Source organism: Ursus maritimus, unplaced genomic scaffold (genome assembly GCF_017311325.1).
Source record: "Ursus maritimus isolate PB19 unplaced genomic scaffold, ASM1731132v1 scaffold_7, whole genome shotgun sequence".
Taxonomy (NCBI): Eukaryota; Metazoa; Chordata; class Mammalia; order Carnivora; family Ursidae; genus Ursus; species Ursus maritimus.
Genome location: NW_024426885.1, coordinates 48,268,019 through 48,284,888, shown reverse-complemented (window position 1 = coordinate 48,284,888; position 16,870 = coordinate 48,268,019). Strand labels below are relative to the sequence as shown.

General features: G+C 52.8%; 1 protein-coding gene across 2 annotated transcripts in view; it reads right to left on the bottom strand.

Moving 5' to 3' along the window:
• Positions 1–16,870, bottom strand: part of DLG5 (discs large MAGUK scaffold protein 5) — a 62,194-nt gene that overhangs the window by 38,483 nt on the left and 6,841 nt on the right. For both annotated transcript variants that reach the window (XM_040624444.1, XM_040624445.1), the window contains exons 4-7: positions 9,544–9,803; positions 8,095–8,407; positions 3,307–3,491; positions 1,588–1,713 (exon numbers count right to left, since the gene is read on the bottom strand). In XM_040624444.1, the coding sequence (XP_040480378.1) occupies positions 1,588–1,713; positions 3,307–3,491; positions 8,095–8,407; positions 9,544–9,803 (884 nt within the window). The remainder of the gene's footprint in view (positions 1–1,587; positions 1,714–3,306; positions 3,492–8,094; positions 8,408–9,543; positions 9,804–16,870) is intronic.

The following is a 16,870-nucleotide window of genomic DNA, read 5'->3' as shown; positions in this document are numbered from 1 at the left end:
AACATAAAAAACTTCAGCTCTCAGAAAGACTCAGTTAAGAGATGAAAAAAGACTCAGAAACCTTGTACCATCCCCCAGCGACTTGCACCTGACATCCTTCACCCTAAAACCTGTGCCCCGATGACCTTGCCAATTCATCAGCGCTACCCGCTGGGCTCCGGGCAAGCCCATGACGGCCTCCTGGTTCCCGCTCAAGTGGACATGCTCACAGGTCCACACCTCTGTCTGGGCTGCACTCGCACCGGCCAGCTCCGGAATGCTACTAAGCCTCAGGGCAGAGCCCCAAAGCTGCCTTCGCAGGACACGCTCCCACCGGCCCCACGCGGCCGGAAGCTGTGTGTTTAAGGCTCACGGCTCCCGCTCATCTCTCACCCACGGGGGCATCTGCGGCCTCTGCAGGCCGGGGGCCTCCTCCCCAGCACCGGTTAGAGAGCGAAGAGGAGGCACAGATCCGGACGTGCTGACTTTCTCAGAAGTTCCAGGCAATTCCAGCTCTGTTAAAATGCACAACTTCCTCCTGTGCCCAAGCCCCCAGGATCCAGGTTTTACCTTAATTTGATTCCATCGCTTGCTAGACCCAAGGTGGGTCCCTGGAGAGAGTGTGTCACTTTGCCTCTTAGCCCAAAATTTTCCTTAGAGCACCGAAGTTCAAGAGGTTCTGGGTTTTTATCTGGGAAATGAAGCTGGTTGGCTCATGTCAAAGTTTCCGACTGGGGAGGGAGGGGAGGCACTGCTCCCCCAAGTGAGGCTTGCACACTCACACTGCTGCTCCTCACCGCCCTGCACCACCCTATCCGAACGGAGCGCCCCGCTTCTCACTAGAGTCCACTTCTACCCTGCAGCACAGCCACTGGGTTCTGCCAATCTCTCTTCGTAACTCTCATCTTTGTATCTTCAGTCCACTGCTTAGGGTCACCAAATCTCAAACCGCAGTCCTGGGTGCAGTGCCGTAACTGAGGGGAGGCTGTCCGACACCCCAAACAGTCTCCCCCGAACAGGCATCCCACCACCGCAGGCAGAACGGACCGTGAAGTGGTGATGGCTTTCCAAACGCTGCATCATGACGTCAACACCTTGTCCACATAGCTGTCGCTCTGTCCGCCCCGCCTGTGGTCTGTCTCCTCCTGTGTGCTGTGAGCCCCACCAGGAAGACCCGGTCCACTGTTTGGTGGCTTCCCCAGTGCCTCCCACAGGCCTGGCCCATGCACAGCAGGCACTCGGTAAAGCCTTGTAGAGCTGGTGAATGAATGAGGTAGAAACGGAATGAATGGATGGACAGTACTCGCTTGCCTGTCTCCAAACAGACTGCCTAGGAACAGAAGCCTTCCTGCGTGCCTTTGTACACAGTGCCTGCCCACCTCCGCGTGCTCACCAACGGGCCGCCGTCTTCTGTGATGCTCTAAGAATTTCTCATTACCTCTCAACATGGAGGTGGCATTCAGACCCATTCTACAGACTGACAGAGTAAGGCAGAGTGAAGTGACAGCCAGCCGGGCCGGCATGCAGGGCAGCCCTGCCCTGACAGGAGAGGGGCCACCGGGCTCCCAGACACAAGCTCCCCGCAGGCAGGCGCCCACCCCCACATACTTGAGCTCCTTGAGCTCCCGGCTGACATCATTCTTCTGTTTGCGCGTGTCGTCCAGGCTGCGCAGAGCTTCGGCCAGCTCGCTCACTGCCCGGTCCCGCTCCCGCCTTAGGTTATCACAGAGTGTCCTGGCAGAGAAGGCAGAGGCCGACGTCACCGTGAGGGGCGGGGGCAGAGGACTCATGGCCTACAGTGGACTGCAGCCCCAGCACCCAAACACCCCAGGTGCCTGCCTCGCCTCCAGACACACTGAGGGAACGATGGAAAGTCTAGAGGCGAAGCCACCCAGGCCAACCCCATGAGGGGCGGAGAAGACACTGAGGACCAGGAAAGGAGACATCTCCGCAGTTACTGGGCAACGGGTTCTGAAAGTCCAGTGCTCATCCCACGGCTTCACTCTCGATGTGCCTGGGTGAATGCCCACCTGAGCACCAGCCCACCTGGCAGGCACCTGGATTCCAGCATCTACCACATCCCTCATCTCTACCCACACGCAGGCCTTTCTACAGCTGTCCCCGCCCCACAACTAGACTGAGCCCCCCACTCGGACAGGAATCATGCCTCATGCATCTCCGCAGCCCTGAGCTCTGTGCAGGTGCAAAGACAACTCCTGACAACTTCCCAGCATAGGACGTGTGGCTCCTGGGACCCCAGGACCACCTCAGCCATTCGCAGAGAAGGTAGGGACAGGTTGCTGGGCAGCAGGGGAGCCTGTGCTCTGTTGGACGCCCTAAGGGCTGGCCCCCACTTCTACATGGCTCCCAATCCCCTCCATCCTGAACCCTCACTTCCTGACCCGCCTTGCTAGTTAGCAGTCTCTCCTCCCGACAGCCACAAGGGATCTTTCTGAAACTCTCAATGACCAAGTCACCACAAACACCACTGCAGCCCCTCACAGCTCTACCCCAGCCAAGAATCAAGACTACACTCAGGGCTTCCCTTTCGAGGCCCTCACAGCCTGCCCTCAGGAACCAGGGCAGCCGCCTCTCCTGTGACTCCCAAGTCCATGAGCATGCCTCTGCCCCGAGCACACCACACCACGTCTTTGTTCGTGTCCCCTCAGGTTGCCACGCTCACCCACCTCCTCCACCTGGAAAAATTCCACTCAGGCCTAAGTTCTAACTTGAAGGTCATGCTTTCCGGGGAAGACTTCCCTGCCTGTCCCCCCAGTGCCCTACATGCCCCCATCACAGCTCTGACCATACCCCTGGAATTCGCCAACCATTTTATCTCCCCTCCCCTGCTGCCCTGTCCGACAAAGCTGCCCATGGCCCCCAGAGCACTGGCCCCAAGGGGGCATCACACCCCCCTCAGAGCCTTGAAGGCTGTTTCTCTCCCTCCTTGTACAAGGGACCGAACACCCTGGCACACAGTAGATGTCCACAGAATACCAACTAGAAGAATGCATTTTTATATGTCCGTTTCATCAGAAGTCCCCTGAGAAAGAAACCTGTCTTTGTGCCATTTCATGGCAGGGGAAGGGTCTCATCCAGACACAGTACACACGCAGACATCTAGGCTGAAATGAAACGGGAAATAGAGACGTAATGGACACTTCTAATGCAATGAAGCAAGGCTGGGCCACCACGTCAGGTCAGAAAGGAGGAACCGAGGTCACTCCCACCTTACCTGGCCACATGGCAAGTGATTCTGACCCTCCCCACCAATCCAGTGCATCACGGGGAGACTAGAGCCCACGTTGGCCCAGGGCTTCCCCGTACCGGATGCTGTCCCGCTCTGCCACGATCTTGTCCCGCTCCTGGAAGGCCCAGTCCCGCCGGCACTTGGCCACGTCCGCCTCCTGGAGGGCTTCCTTCAGCTCCTGGCACAGAGCCTTGCACTGCTTTCGAAGGAGTTCAGCCTCCTTGTTGGCTCTGCCAGCGTCCATTGTCACCGTGTCTTTGATCTGGTGGGGTCAAGGGGTAAGCAGAGGGCTGGTTACTGACCCTTCTGGTCCAGAAGTGCCCTCTTGCTGCTGCAGGGACTGGGGCTGAACCCTCAGGAGCCGGATGGAGGGAAACACAGGATCCTAGCCCGAGCCCATCCCAATACGCCCCTGCTGTACCCGCACCCACCGTGACAACCTGTCCCAGAGCCACACTCGAGACACCTAGTGACACTAGGCAGGGTCCTGTCCAAACTCCTCCAGCCCCGCAGAGAACCTGGCCCAGAACCCCAGCCCCTCCTCAGCCACGGTCGCCGTGGCCCGGATGGAACGCCTCCCCCAGAGCGCTTGTCCCAGGCTCCTCCCTGCCACTCGCATGCTCCTATCCTAGCCCACCTCGTCTCTGAAGAGCTCTCCTGTCAAAACATAATGACACAAGGCCTGAATGCAGTGAAAGGTGCAGACGTCAATCATGATGACTCCCAACCCCCTGGGTCTGCAATACTCATTTTTAAGCTCTGGCATACGGAGTTATTTTTAAATCGAAAATACACCAGTATTTTTGCTGGAGACGTCCTACGTGTCTCAGTTTGTCTAAAAAGCTGAAATCTGAAGCATCCGCATCTTGACACCTCCCAAAGCATTACACGCTCGGCTACCGTTTCGAATCAAACTCTTGGAAGTGCTCGTAGAAGCGGCTCCCCCTGCGCCTCGAGAATCCTTAGACAACTTGGGGACAATGGTGAAGTGAGCGTCTACGGCAGGAGGAACTCCCGCTTCGGCTCAAAGGCTTTCGGAAGCAGAACACGGACGTAGGAGGAACAGGCAGTGCTGTGTGCGCCGGGAATCCCCACCTGTGAGCAGCGGGAAGGACGACGACAAACACAGCAAGAGCGCCTGGGCCGCCGCCACAGCCCGCCTTCCACGCCGAGCCCGACAGACGCGCCCAAAGAGATCCCAGAGGCTCAGCCAAGAGACGAGGATGAGGGAGACAGAGGAAACATACAGTCACCTTACAACCACCCCGCAGCTCTCACATACGGAGTCAAGAGTCAGGAGGAGCTGGTGAAAAGTCTGCCCAGACAGTACACCTTAACTCCAGAGGGACAGGTGGCTGATACACTCTGTTCACACCCCACATTTCCCAAGATCAAGTCAAATTATTTCCGTTCTGACTTCTTTCTTTTTTTTTTTTTTTTAAGATTTTATTTATTTGACAGAGAGAGACAGCCAGCGAGAGAGGGAACGCAAGCAGGGGGAGTGGGAGAGGAAGAAGCAGGTTCCCAGCAGAGAAGCCTGATGTGGGGCTCGATCCAAGAACGCCGGGATCACACCCTGAGCCGAAGGCAGACGCTTAACGACTGCGCCACCCAAGCGCCCCTTTTTCCCACTTTCATGCAGTGTTGGGGGTTTGTCCAGTCTGTTATTTTTTGAAAACTGATTATTACTACTAAAGAATTTATTATAATAAGGAAGAGATTTAATGATAACATTTACTTAAATTCACATTTTACTCAGTGTTCTATAATATACTGATAGTTTTATATTTGAAACGTGTTACCACCACCCGAGAGCTCCTTCTGTCTCCCACGGGTCTAATCCAGGGGGCCACAGGCTCGGGGAGCCAGGGACGGGTCTCCATGAGACACATACCCCGCTCAGGCACAAGCCAACAAGAACAACCCCGCAGAGGCACACCAGGGTCCCAGGGAGAGGGCAGTGCTCCCTGAGCAGACAGCATCCCTGAGCACACCCGTCTCTTCCATCCTGGCAGTATCTCACAGCCCTTCCCGGACTCCCAGACGTGGAAATGTTCCTGGAACGCCGTCCCGCTCCCCTGCTGCTTGTCGCCCCCCTCCAACAGTACTTCCCCCCTCCCACACTGCTCCCGCTCTGTCCCCCGGCCGTGAGCTCAGCCCCACCAACGGCACTAGAAGTCAGAGGTGCAGCTGCATTCAGGGGCAGTAGGAGGGTAAGGACATGGTAAGCCACTGCCGGCCTGAGTGACCATGCTGGCCTTCCTGTGGGACAAGAGCTCTGGCAGAGAGGCTGGTCTTGGGACATAACTTGCTAACTGGAAGAGCCTGTGTGTCAGGCAGCGGGACCCCACAACTTCCCAGGGGTAGAGACCAGCTGTCCCAGGCAGTTCCTCTGTCCTCTTGAAGGCAGTGAGCCTTCACTGCGCCCGGTCACCAACAGCCAGAGGCTGGGACGGTGGCCCTAGACGGGGAAGCTCCCGTGGACATGCCCATTCTGGGAGGGGGGAAGCACGGGAGAGGGAGCGTCCAGAGCCAGGCAAAGACCTGGAGAGGCCCCCTGAAGCCCTCTTTTCGCCACAACGCACTCCAGAGAAGAGGGCGGAGGGCAGTGAGAGAGGAAAGAGGGATGAGCGAGGGGAAGAGTGTAGAGAATGCAGTCTGTCAGAAAGAAAAAGAACCACTTCCTCAGCTGAGCAGAATGAAGGCAGCTGTGAGATCAGGGATACAGCCTGGCTGGAAGGCCCACCTCAGCAGATCCCACCATGAGGCGGCTGCTGGGGAGAGACGGGGTTAATCCCAAGGGGACTCGTCAGGCCCTGGGGAGAGAAGACCCTCCCAATCACACCTCAGGGCCAGCACGGACAAGGCCACAGACCTGGCCTCCTCTGGCCAGGTGGGGCATAGTCTTGTCTGAGAAGCCAGACAAACTCGAGAAGGAGCCGAGGGTTTCAGCTCTGGAAGCTGCCAGGGTGGGAGCAGGGCTTCTCCTCTCCAGCCTGCTGACTCGGAACAGTGCCTAGAAGAGATTCCTGCCTCAGCTGACGGGCACACTTGACACCCAGCCAATGCACCCTGCGAAGGCCCGGAAACCGGGCTCCGGGCTGAAGGGCACGCGGAGGGCTGGGAGCAAGGGGGCGCAGGGGAATGACAGAACGCCGCCACTGCCGGCGCCGCGGGAGGCCGGGAGCCCGTCCACGCTGCCACAAAAGCACAGTTAACCTCCGTAACCAGGGCGCTGCTGCCCGAGCCCCCTCTCGGCAGGTCATGCATTCTCCTTGACTGGCGCTTAGTGACTGACTCAAAGTTTTCCTCTTCACCGTTTTGTCTTCCTTATTTAATATGGACATTTTTCCCAAAAACTCAGCTCTCAGATATCAGAGTGTAAAAACGAGGGGATGGTTTCTCCAGAACGATGACCAAGTAGTAATATATTATCTTTGCTTGTTAAAAATACCCTCGTCATGCTCTAACTCCTTTCCACGAGGCTTCTGCCTTCAAGGTCTGAAGACGTCTCATTCCCCTTGTATGAAATCGCTCTTATTTGGCCCACTCTTGCCTACAGAAACAGTTTCTTAGGGTTCACTCGGGTCCTAACAGGGCAGTGAGACTTGGATGGGCATAACCATCATCTTAACGATAAAGTCAACAACTACAGTCCCAGCTACCCTGGGAGGCGCTGCTCTCATGTCCATTTTGTAGATGAGGAAACCGAGGCCCAAAGAGGCAAAAGATCCCATAACTGCAGAACGCTGCTCTCTAAGCACAGCCCTTGTCCCTTGCATTCCCGTGGTCCTGATCACTGCCTGGGCAAAAGGAGGCATCACTGCAGAGACACATAGGCCCCAGTCACCCCTTGGGCATGAGCCCTGCCTCGTGCTCAGTCCAGAGGGCTCTGGCCGCAACAATCTAATGCACGCTGCCCCCTGCCAACCTGCCCCTTGCTTTTTGCTTCTTACGGCCCAGTCTTAAGGGCTGCATTGTAACTGACCTGCAGAGCAAGTAGAATGAAGGGGCAGGAGTAGAGGACTATTTCAGTGGGGGAAAAAGTCTGCTGTGATCAATTTCAGCAGCTCTAAGCAGAGCCACAGCACCAACCAACAGGACGGCAAGGGAATCTCAAATAGAAGGAATCCATGAGCAAAAACAAGCCCCAGCAGGGCACACCTGGATTTGGGGGAAAATTGTGTCAGCAATGAGGCCAAGGTGGCTCAGGTAGGAAGAGACTCCTTGCTGATCACTTAGGAGTCAAGCTCAGTGGCCTGACTCTGATGCCACTCAACCCCAGCCCCTGACCCTGGAGGCATGTGCCCCAGGGAACAAGGCTTTAGAGGAGCTTTGGGCTCAGCCCAGTACATCTTACCAGCAGGAGCCCAGACCTTTAAAGAGAAGACTTTTCACGTGTTTTTTTTTTTGGGAAGGGGGGGTGATCCCTGAGGGTGCTCTTCTGCATTCACAAGGCCAAAGGTATCAATAGCTTTGGGCACCTGGCCTTGGGGTCTTGCTTCCCAGTAAGCAAGTCTCTGAGATGTGCACTGACCGCCACACAAGGCTGATCTACGATCACTTAACCGGGGGCTGGGTATGGGCGTGCCCATGCGCAGAGGCCCTGGGCGCCTGCGTGTGTCAGCCGACTTGCCCACGTCGCCGTAAGCGCCAGGGCCCGGCCCACAGAGGGACATCCCTCTGTGCACCCTGCAGCCCACACTGGAGCTGGGCCCCAAGCGTGAGTTCAGCAGCTATCCAGGCGTCGCTCAATAACCCAGCAAGCAGGCCCGACATTCGGAGAAGCCCTCCACTCTGCCGGTGCGGACAGTGCGGCCGCCACAGCCCTGCTCTCTGCCCTTCCGGCCGCCCCCCCTGCCCACCTGCCGCAGGGCCTCCATCTCCTCGCTGGCCGCCTTCTTCTCGGACGTGCTGCTCTTGAGCTTGGACTCGGCCAGCTCCACCTCGGTCTGCAGCTTGTCCAGCTCGGAGATGACCTGGTCGCGCTCGCTCATGATCAGCTTGTACTCGCTGTACACCGCGTCCCGCTCCTCCTTGTACTTCTCCGACTCCTTGGCCATTTTCGCCTGCGCGGTCCTCAGCTCGGTCAGCTCCGACTGCAGCAGCTCCATCTCCCACTGCAGGTCCTTGTTCTGCGCCGTGGCCTTGTTCAGCTCGTGGTGGATCGCCTCACACCTGGGGGAGAGAGGCAGCTGCGACGTGGGGGCGGGGACCTGCCCTGGACAGTCAAGCATGAAGTTTCGAGGGAGGTCATCCACGCCTCTGAGAGGGGGAAGTCACGGGGCGCCGGTGCCCCCGGACCTGGAATTTTTCTCAGCTTCTACACATACCAGAAGTTGATCTGAGGACTTCATGCCCTCTGCTCTACTAGAAATCACAGTGCATTTCTTCTACAGTCAAGCTATATTATTTTTAAGAATAAAAACAAGACCATGCTAGAGACACAGCATATGAGAGATAAGCAGGGCCTTAATGCTCACTGAGCCTGACCCCCTCATTTCCCAGATACAGATGATAAGGCCTGGGTGTGGGTGACTGGCGCAACAGGACAGCTCAGCCCCTCCAGGCCAGGAGGCATCTTCCACACAGGCAACCCTGCAAGTCAGAACCCGCAGCTCTCCCGCAGCATTTCTGAATGCGTGTTCTTGAGAATACCAATTCTTCACGGAACTGTGAATTCTTCACTGTGTCCCCTCCTGGAGCGGCTAGTGCAGGATCCCAGAAGGCAGGCTCTGAGAAGTCCCGCAGTGCAGAGACCTGCCTGAGTGTACCTTAGCAGTTCTTAATCCTTTCTACCTCCAGAGAACACCCTGCAGAGGACACCACTGCACGCTCCAGGGGACTGGTGTTCCTTAGGAATACGCCTTACGAAACACTGTTTGAGGGCATGGGTCACTTCCCTAGATCACATACGCCTTTTAAAAAATGAAATTTTAGAGGAAACAATGCCTAGGATGATTAACTTTCCTATTGGCTGGGAGGGTGGGTGACACAGAGGGAAGAGGCTTGTGGGGAGAGCTAAGAAATGGGGTGGGGAGAACCCACCAGAGCTGTTCAGATGGGAGGAAGGAGCACAATTCCCAAGCACACTGAGTGCCAACAAAACGTTTCCCAAATGTTCCAAAAATATTTTTCGCATGAAAAGGCAGCGTCCCTTTGCCACACACCCCCCTTTGAACCCCCAGACATGGCTGGGAGCCTTGCAGAGAGCAATGAGCCCATAAAGGAGAGTGGTCCTAAGGCGAAGGCAGCCCCCTTGGCCCTCTGGCCACTCCCTGAGCACAGGAGGGAAGCGGCGGGGCGACTCTTACCTCCTCAGGGAAAGGGCACACTGGTGCTGCAGCTGGATGGCCGTGTCCCTCTGCTGCGTCAGCATCTCCGTCTGCTTGAGCAGACGACGGTTCTCCTCCTCCAGCTGCTCCAGGCGGCTCAGGTCGGAGTTGTGGATGGCGACCTTCTCGCTGTATCTCTTCCGCAGGGCGTCATAGTCCTTCTTGACCACCTCCAGCTTGTCCATGGCCGTGTCGTACAGCTTATTGAGAATTTCTGATGACCCATTGAGCTTCAACACCTGGGGACCAGAGCGTCACACTTACCAGGGGGCTGAGGACAGGAGGAAGGACAGGCTCACCACTCTCGTCTGTCCATCTGGGGGTAGTATTGCTGACAAAGGAGGGAAGGCCACACGTTCTGGCCTTTAGGAATCTTAACGTCTGAGTCCACGGGCCTTGCTGTCATACTGGTCAATTTACTCATTCACAAATATTTCTTAAGCGGGCAGCAAGGAGTTACTAAAGCAGGCCGGAGACTTCTATCTTAAGAAAGGTCTGCTTACGAGTTGACCCTTGGCTGGCATCTGGGAACCTGAATGGCAAACAGTTCCCTACGCTGATGTAAAACGCTCCTCAAGTGGCAAGAGGGGCTTCTGGTGCCTGGACTGGAAAAACAGGGCGGCTTAGGCTAAGCACATGCTTTCTTCTGGGAGTCCAGAATTTCAGTACATGCTAGGCAGAGGGTACCTGGGAGGCAGGAGCCCAGTAAAATCCCTGGGCCAGGAGTAGCTCACAATTCAATGACAGAAGAATTAAGTGAGTCCCATGTACTCCACAGGGGAGGACTCCTAGAAACTTGCACCTGCTTTCCTCTGGACTTCGCCCCATGCACCTCTTCCCTATGTTGATTTTGCTTTGCATGCTTTTGCTGAAATAAATTTTAGCCCTGAGTATGATTATATGTTGAGTCTTGTGACTCCTCCCAGCAAATCACCAAACTTGGGGGAGGTGTTGAGGACCTCCAATACCAGTATCTAACATACTCTAGATGCTGGTGATGCTGGACAGGACACATAATGACTGTGGCTTGTGGACCCTTTATCCTCACGCAAGGATACAAACACACAATCAGAGACAGGTAGGTAAAGAGGTAGAGAGAGAAAGAGAGAAATAATCAACAAATAAAATAACTCCAGAGCATAATAAGGGCTACTGAGAAAAAATAGAGGGGCTAAGGCTGCTCTAAGGAGGTTGACTTCTGAGTCTGGATGCAAACGAAGAGCAATGGTTAGAGCACAGCGGGCGAGCAAGTGCAAAGGTCCTGAGGCAGGAACCACCACACATGTTCTAGACACAAAGAGAAGGGCAGGGCTCCAGTCAGAGCCCAATGAACAAGGAGCAGATTTGAAGTGAGGTTGCAGAAGTGGGCACACAACTTCAAGGACACAGCAGACAAAGACTGCATCCCGAATGAGATGGGAACCATGGGAGGGCTTTAAGTAAGATAGTATCCTACTCCGAATCACAGATACTGAAGGTGCTGCTCTAAAGAATAAAAAACAAAATGAGTTAATTGGTGGCCAGGGGCCTGCTGACTTCTGCTAAGCACCTCACTCCACATCTCTGGGTTTCGGTTTCCTTACTCCTCAAATGATAGGACTCAACCAGAAAAGCTTGCTTAACCGTTCCAACAGCAACAGGCCAGGAATCATCTGCTTATTCAGCACAGACCCTGAGTTACCAGATTTCTGCAGCCCCAGGAACCAGAGCCTGGGACTACCGAATACTCCCTTTGAAGGGAGGGTCTGTCCTTGGTAAAGACGATGAACAAGAAAGAGCTAAAAGTCAACAATCACCGAGACAAGGAAAGGGAGTCTGTTCCTCTAGGACCTAAGCACCAGCTCCCGGGACTACAGACTGCTGGAGACGAAGGGTACCCCAGAAATCAGCTCAGTCAGGGCGGGCAGTATTTTTCTTTTTCTTCTCTCTTTCTTTAGAAAAACTCTTCCCTTCAAAGGAAATCTTACAAGGCAAGGATAGTGAAATACAAACCCATTTTAAAAAGCAATACACAGGTTCCTCGGGCAGTTAAAACCTTCGATGTTTTGTAAAACTGCTTCTCTGTGGCAGATCAGAACTGCGCACTGCAAAATCGTCAGAAAACCACCAAGCCCACTCTACCGTCTAGAGTCTCTTTCTGAGAAAAAACCCAGTGGAGTATCTTCCAAGCACACGGAAAAGCCCCGCACGTAATGTAACAAGATTTTAAGTACCTGCCACCTAGCTCTGATCCTGATTTTCTTGTCACATGTCTCGAATTGCTCTCCAAAGAAATAAACCACTACCGGTGTCGCTAAATCCCCCGGCACGGCCTCCTTTTATCCGGTACCCCCCGCCCCGTCCCCTCCAGGATGGATTGCTCCTCTCCATTTGCTGCCACCCATTTCCATGCACAACATTCTACTTATACCGCCTACATATTCGTAAACATTTCTAATGCTCCTTTAATTCCACGCTGCTCTGGAAATGCAGGAGAGTGACGCCAGGCAGGATTTCACTACGGGAGCACATCGCACGTTCTTTTTCTGCCTGGTGGACGTGTCCATGGTCTCCATCTCGGTCTTCACCAGTTCTGACATTTTTACACGTCCACTTCAGCAGTGTTTCGTACGTTCATGCTGTTCTGCGACCCACCGCCAGAACGCTTCCATCCTGCAAAGCTGAACCTCGGTCCCCATCAAACAACAACTCTCCATTCCCCCTCCCTCAGCCCTGGCAACCCCCCTTCTGCACTTTGTCTCTCTGCATCTGACGACTCCAAGTACCTCAGACAAATGGACGCATACGGTGTTTCTCTTTGTGACTTCCTTCCTTTAGCATAATGTCCTCGAGCTTCATCCATGCTGTAGTACGTAAGGGAATTTCCTCCCTTTTTAAAGGGAATATCCCAGTGTATGCGTTTTGTTTATCCATTTATTTGTCAGAGGGCGCGGGCTGTTTCTACCTCTTGGCTGTTGTGAAAGTCAGATTTTCTTTTAATAGTATGCCAACCTCATAGACAAATAAGGGCTCTTTTAACATGCATTCCCAATTACCAGAAAGACAGAGCAACTCTCCTTATGACTCCTGTTTGCTGACTATGCACATTTTCTCTTCTATGAATTGCCTGGCCGTATCCTCTGATTTTCCTTCCTCCCTTCTTCCCCAGCTGCTCCTTTCTCTCTTCTTTTCTTCCTACAGGACTTATTCTTAAATTCCAGGTACTAATCCTTTCCCAGTTGTATTTATTACAAAATCTTCTCCCAATAGGTGTCTTATGTTATACTAAAGTTTCCCACTTGATACAGTAAAATCCATCAGTCATTTCCTTTGTGGTTTGGGCTTTCGATGTTTTATTTCAGAAGCTCCTTCCTACCCTGAGATCATGAAGATACTCTTATTTTTTTTTTCTAAAAAGTTTCAGTTTTACTTTTCACATGTAAATCTTAAAACTACTTGGAATATCCTTTCTGTACATTGTGACATGGGGATATCACATTATTCTTTTCCATAAATCACCGAATAAGAACTAAGCCCGAGTCCAGGACAAAGTAAGGACAGCTGAATGTCTCCAGGTGCACACAGTGAGGGCTGGAGGACCCGATGCAGTGCCCACAACATAAAAAACATCCCACAAGGACCCACACCCACTTGTGCCCAGGACGCAAACAGCGAATGGAGAATTCTCCTGACTTCTGGGTCAATCAGTATCTCTACCCGTGTCGGGAAAAGGTCCAGCTTCCAGACTGGATTGCCCTGACTTGTGAACAGTACCCCAAACATTCCAATTAAAAATCACTTCAAGGGGCAATTGGGGGCTCAGTAGGTTGGGCGTCTGCTTTTAGCTCAGGTCACGCTCTCGGGGTCCTGGGATCAAGCCCCCGTGTTGGGCTCTGTGCTCAGCAGGGAGCCTGCTTCTCCCTCTGCCCCTCTCCAACTCCCAAATCGTGCTCACGTGCGCTCTAATAAATAAATTTTTTTTAAATAAAAAGTAAATGAATCACTTCAAATGTTTTACACTCTGAACATCCCTTAAGCCAAGTGAGAACCCCACTGGCTCCAAAGGCATGGACTGCAGAAACAAAAGAAAAAATGAACTTGTGGGACTTCATCAAGATAAAAAGCTTCTGCACAGCCAAGGAAACAGTCAAAAAAACTAAGAGGCAGCCCACGGAATGGGAGAATATATTTGCAAATGACACTACAGATAAAAGACTAGTATCCAAGATCTACAAAGAACTTTTCAAACTCAATACACGGGAAACAAATAATCAAATCAAAAAATGGGCAGAAGATATGAACAGATACTTTTCCAATGAAGACATACAAATGGCTAACAGACACATGAAAAGATGTTCAAAATCATTAGCCATCAGGGAAATTCAAATCAAAACCACATTGAGATACCACCTTACACCAGTTAGAATGGCAAAAACTGACAAGGCAGGAAACAATAATTGTTGGAGAGGATGTGGAGAAAGGGGATCCCTCTTACACTGTTGGTGGGAATGCAAGTTGGTACAGCCACTCTGGAAAACAGTGTGGAGGTCCCTTAAAAAGTTAAAAATTGAGCTACCCTATGATCCAGCAATTGCACTACTGACCCCAAAGATACAGACATAGTGAAGAGAAGGGCCATATGCACCCCAATGTTCATAGTAGCATTGTCCACAATAGCTAAATCGTAGAAGGAGCCAAGATGCCCTTCAACAGATGACTGGATAAAGAAGGTGTGGTCCATATATACAATGGAATATTACTCAGCTATCAGAAAGAACGATTACCCAACATTTGCAGCAACATGAACGCGACTGGAGGAGATTATGCTAAGTGAAATAAGTCAAGCAGAGAAAGACAATTATCATATAGTTTCACTCATTTATGGGACATAAGAAATAGGAAGACCGGTAGGAGAAGGAAGGGAAAAATGAAGGGGGGGTAATCAGAAGGGGGAATGAACTATGAGAGACTATGGACTCTGGGAAACAAACTGAGGGCTTCAGAGGGGAGCGGGGTGGGGGATTGGAATAGGCCGGTGATGGGTATTAAGGAGGGCACATATTGCTTGGTGCACTGGGTGTTATACGCAAGTAATGAATCATGGAACATTGCATCAAAAACTAAGGATATACTGTATGGTGACTAACATAATAAAAAATTATAAAAAAAAGTAAATTGTGGGGAAAAAAAAACAAACAAAGGCACGGACTGGTTTCTGCAAAGGCCCTGTTGCCATTCTCAGGCTTGCCCACTAGGTGGCAGCCCTGGGTAGACCAGCCGACTGCTCTCCTCCAGCAGTTGCCGCATCTTCTGAGCTTCATCAAGAAACGACTAACATAATATAATAAAAAATCATTAAAAAAAAAACAAAAACGAACTAGTTCTCAAAGCAGCCTTGACATGGCACAAAGACCTCATTTGGGGCCTTGCTATCTTCACAGGTCCACAACAGAATCTGGAATCTACACCATGGCTTGGCCTTTCTTCCTTGGGAAATAGTCCCCCAAATACCCCAACCATGAGGAGCTTGGATTGGAGCCTGCATGACAATTCAGGTCAGTGAACTGGCTGCCAGGATGGGTCACAGGTTCCCGGGGAGACAGTGTCAGTCAGGGAAAACCCCAGAGCAGACCCAGAAATCCCTTCCGATGCTCAATCCAGCTGTGATCACATGGTGGGATCTGGGATCAGAAGGGACCTGGGACCACCAGGCTAATAGGCTGTGTTGTTCCAGCTGTGGCCCTGCCCACAGGTGAACACTCTGTTGGGACCAGGTCTTGCCTATTCCGAGCTGAAATCCACCTTCCTCAATGTCTACACTCTTGTTCTCATTCTAGCCCTAGCCACGTAGAAGGATCCCTTTCCCACAGGACAGCATCCAGACATTCAAAGAGGCTCATGGGCCCCCAAATCCTTCTCGACTTTTCTCTACAAGCAGGACTCAAGAATGTGGGCAAATGTGATCAAAGCCTCTGAAGAAGTTTGGAAAAATCATGGCTACAGTTAAACTCTGGAGAATTGAAAAGCTATTCTATCCATTAGTGTAGAATTTTTCCTTTTTATAATCAGATGATTATGATCTTATTAGATAGTTCAACCTTCACACACGCACGCACACACGCACGCATACACGCGCGCACACACAAATGTTTAGCTTCCCAGCAAGGCTAATGGAATTTTAAGTGAGTGAGAATATCTAATTTGGCACAGAATTCTAAAATGAGACAGGCAGGCATAGGAGTCTTTAGGCCCCCAGCTTGTGAGGACGGGGAGGAAATGGCCCAAAGCGAGGGTCTGGTTCCATCCACACAGCAGGACGGAGCAGCTCAGCTGTGCCCCACAAGGAAGCCAACAAGAGAACGGCCCTCGTCTCTACACTGGTCAGAAACACTCTTCTCTCTGGGCTTCCGTAAGGCATGCCCTTCAGAAACTAAGAAACCCCTTTCCTGGGATATCTGAGAAAAGAATTCAACTTTCATGAATCACCAAAAGCTGAGGGGGGAGTGGGTGACTTCACTGTTGTTCACAGTTTTTTTCTTTTTTAACCAAAGAATACCTATAACAGTAGTAAAGAAAGAAGATCCTCCATGTTGCTCCCCCAACCAAGGCTTGGCAATCTCTGCCCAGGCTCTCTTGGGCATTTCGGAAGCAACCGAGAAGAATCCAGATGGCGCATTCTCACTGAGGGACCTGGAGATGGAGCCCGCCGAGCTTTGAGCCACCCCCCACACATATGCACGCAAACACACACATGCACACAGGCAAAGTGGGAGAGGGCCTGGGCCCCAAGCCCCAGGCCCGCGGCGCCCCTCCCAGCCAGGGCTGCCTCATTTCCTCAGAGATAAATCATGCAGAGGGCTGGGGAGCCCCACAAATCCCTCAAGCAAACACGCAAGTCAAACAGCACCATTTACCCTGCAAGGGCCTCTTCAAGTGAACAAGGCATGGGAGGAGCCAGGCAACAAAACCAGCCTTGTCCAGCGAGGTCAACCTTTGCCCTCGGGCCCTGTGGGGAGGAAACCTGTGGCCACCCCCTATGTCCCCTGCTCCCCTGCTTCCTCTGCTGCTGGCCTACCCAGGAATGAGCTTTCCACAGCCCGGCATCCAGCCCAGACCCAGTGGAGGTGAGGCGGCCCAGTCTAGGGAGAGCAGGTGGTTCTGGCAGCTCAGAGATACACCCCCCACCCCCACCCCTGTGGCCATCGGCCTCCTGTCCTGGTGCTGTCCTAAGGTGGCACTTGCCAAAGGACACCATCCAGCTGAACAGAACTGGGGAAACTCACTGACCACTGTAACAAACCAGCCCCCCCAAGGGTCACAGCCATAG